The 995-nt window shown below is 66.5% G+C and overlaps 1 protein-coding gene across 1 annotated transcript in view; it reads left to right on the top strand.

Annotated features, from left to right (window-relative positions):
• The window catches only part of LOC144237803 (mucin-5B-like), a 66,861-nt gene that overhangs the window by 54,838 nt on the left and 11,028 nt on the right, over nucleotides 1–995 (top strand). The window contains 2 exon segments of the mRNA XM_077771511.1: nucleotides 1–233; nucleotides 429–939. The exon segment at nucleotides 1–233 is cut by the window's left edge and continues 11 nt beyond it. Of these exon segments, the coding sequence (XP_077627637.1) occupies nucleotides 1–233; nucleotides 429–939 (744 nt within the window).

Raw genomic sequence — 995 nt, 5'->3', positions numbered from 1 at the left:
CCCCGAGTCAGCCCTGTGCCTGCCCTGCCGGCCAGCCTGCACCTGCACCTACGAGGGCAGGACGTACGGCTTCGAGGATGTTATCTACAACACGACTGACGGGCTCGGCGCCTGCTTGATCGCCATCTGTGGAAACAACGGAACCATCTTTCGGAGGGCTGTGGAATGTCCCGGAACCCCGTCCTCGACACCCTTCACCTTCACCGCCACCGTGACCCCGCTCTCCACAACAGGTAAGCCTGGCGCACACGCTGCTGGCCCCGGCCCCCTCTCCCGAGCCTGCGAGCCTGGGCAACAGTCTGGGTGGCGAGGGAAGAGCACGTGGTGCAGGCTTCCCAGGCGTGAGGGACGGCCCGGGCCACCTCTCCTCCTGGGCATGGCTGGCGGGGGTGCAGAGGAGGCTGACCAGGTCTCGGCCCTGCTCACAGGCTCTGTCCCCACCTCCTCCACCGTGTGTGTGCAAGAAGTGTGCGCTTGGTCTGCCTGGCATGACAGCGACCGTCCGGAGCCTGGCCTAGCGGGTGGAGACTTTGAGACATTTGTGAACCTGAGGCAGAAGGGCTACGAGGTCTGCCCAGCCCCGGTGGGCATTGAGTGCCGGGCACAGAGAATCCCTGACGTCCCGCTGCAGCTTTTGGGCCAGAAAGTGGAGTGTGATGTGGCCCAGGGCCTGACGTGCCTCAACAGTGAGCAGAACAACGAGCTCTGCTTCAACTATGAGCTGCAAGTCCTCTGCTGTGACTATGTGCCCTGTGGCACTGCCCCTGGTGCCACCACCCAGCAGCCACCGGCCAGCTCCCTACCCACTCCCACCCTCCAATCCACAGCATTGCCCACTGTCCAGTCCACGGGGGTCCCCACCATCCAGTCCACAGGGGCTCCCACCCCCCAGTCCACGGGGGCCCCCACCCTACAGTCCACGGGGGCCCCCACCGTCCAGTCCACGGGGGCCCCCACCACCCAGTCCACGGGGGCCCCCCCCCTCCCGCCCCCCG

This window comes from Crocuta crocuta, unplaced genomic scaffold (genome assembly GCF_008692635.1).
Source record: "Crocuta crocuta isolate KB4526 unplaced genomic scaffold, BGI_CrCroc_1.0 scaffold1192, whole genome shotgun sequence".
Lineage (NCBI taxonomy): Eukaryota > Metazoa > Chordata > Mammalia > Carnivora > Hyaenidae > Crocuta > Crocuta crocuta.
This window is presented reverse-complemented; position numbering and strand designations above follow the sequence as displayed.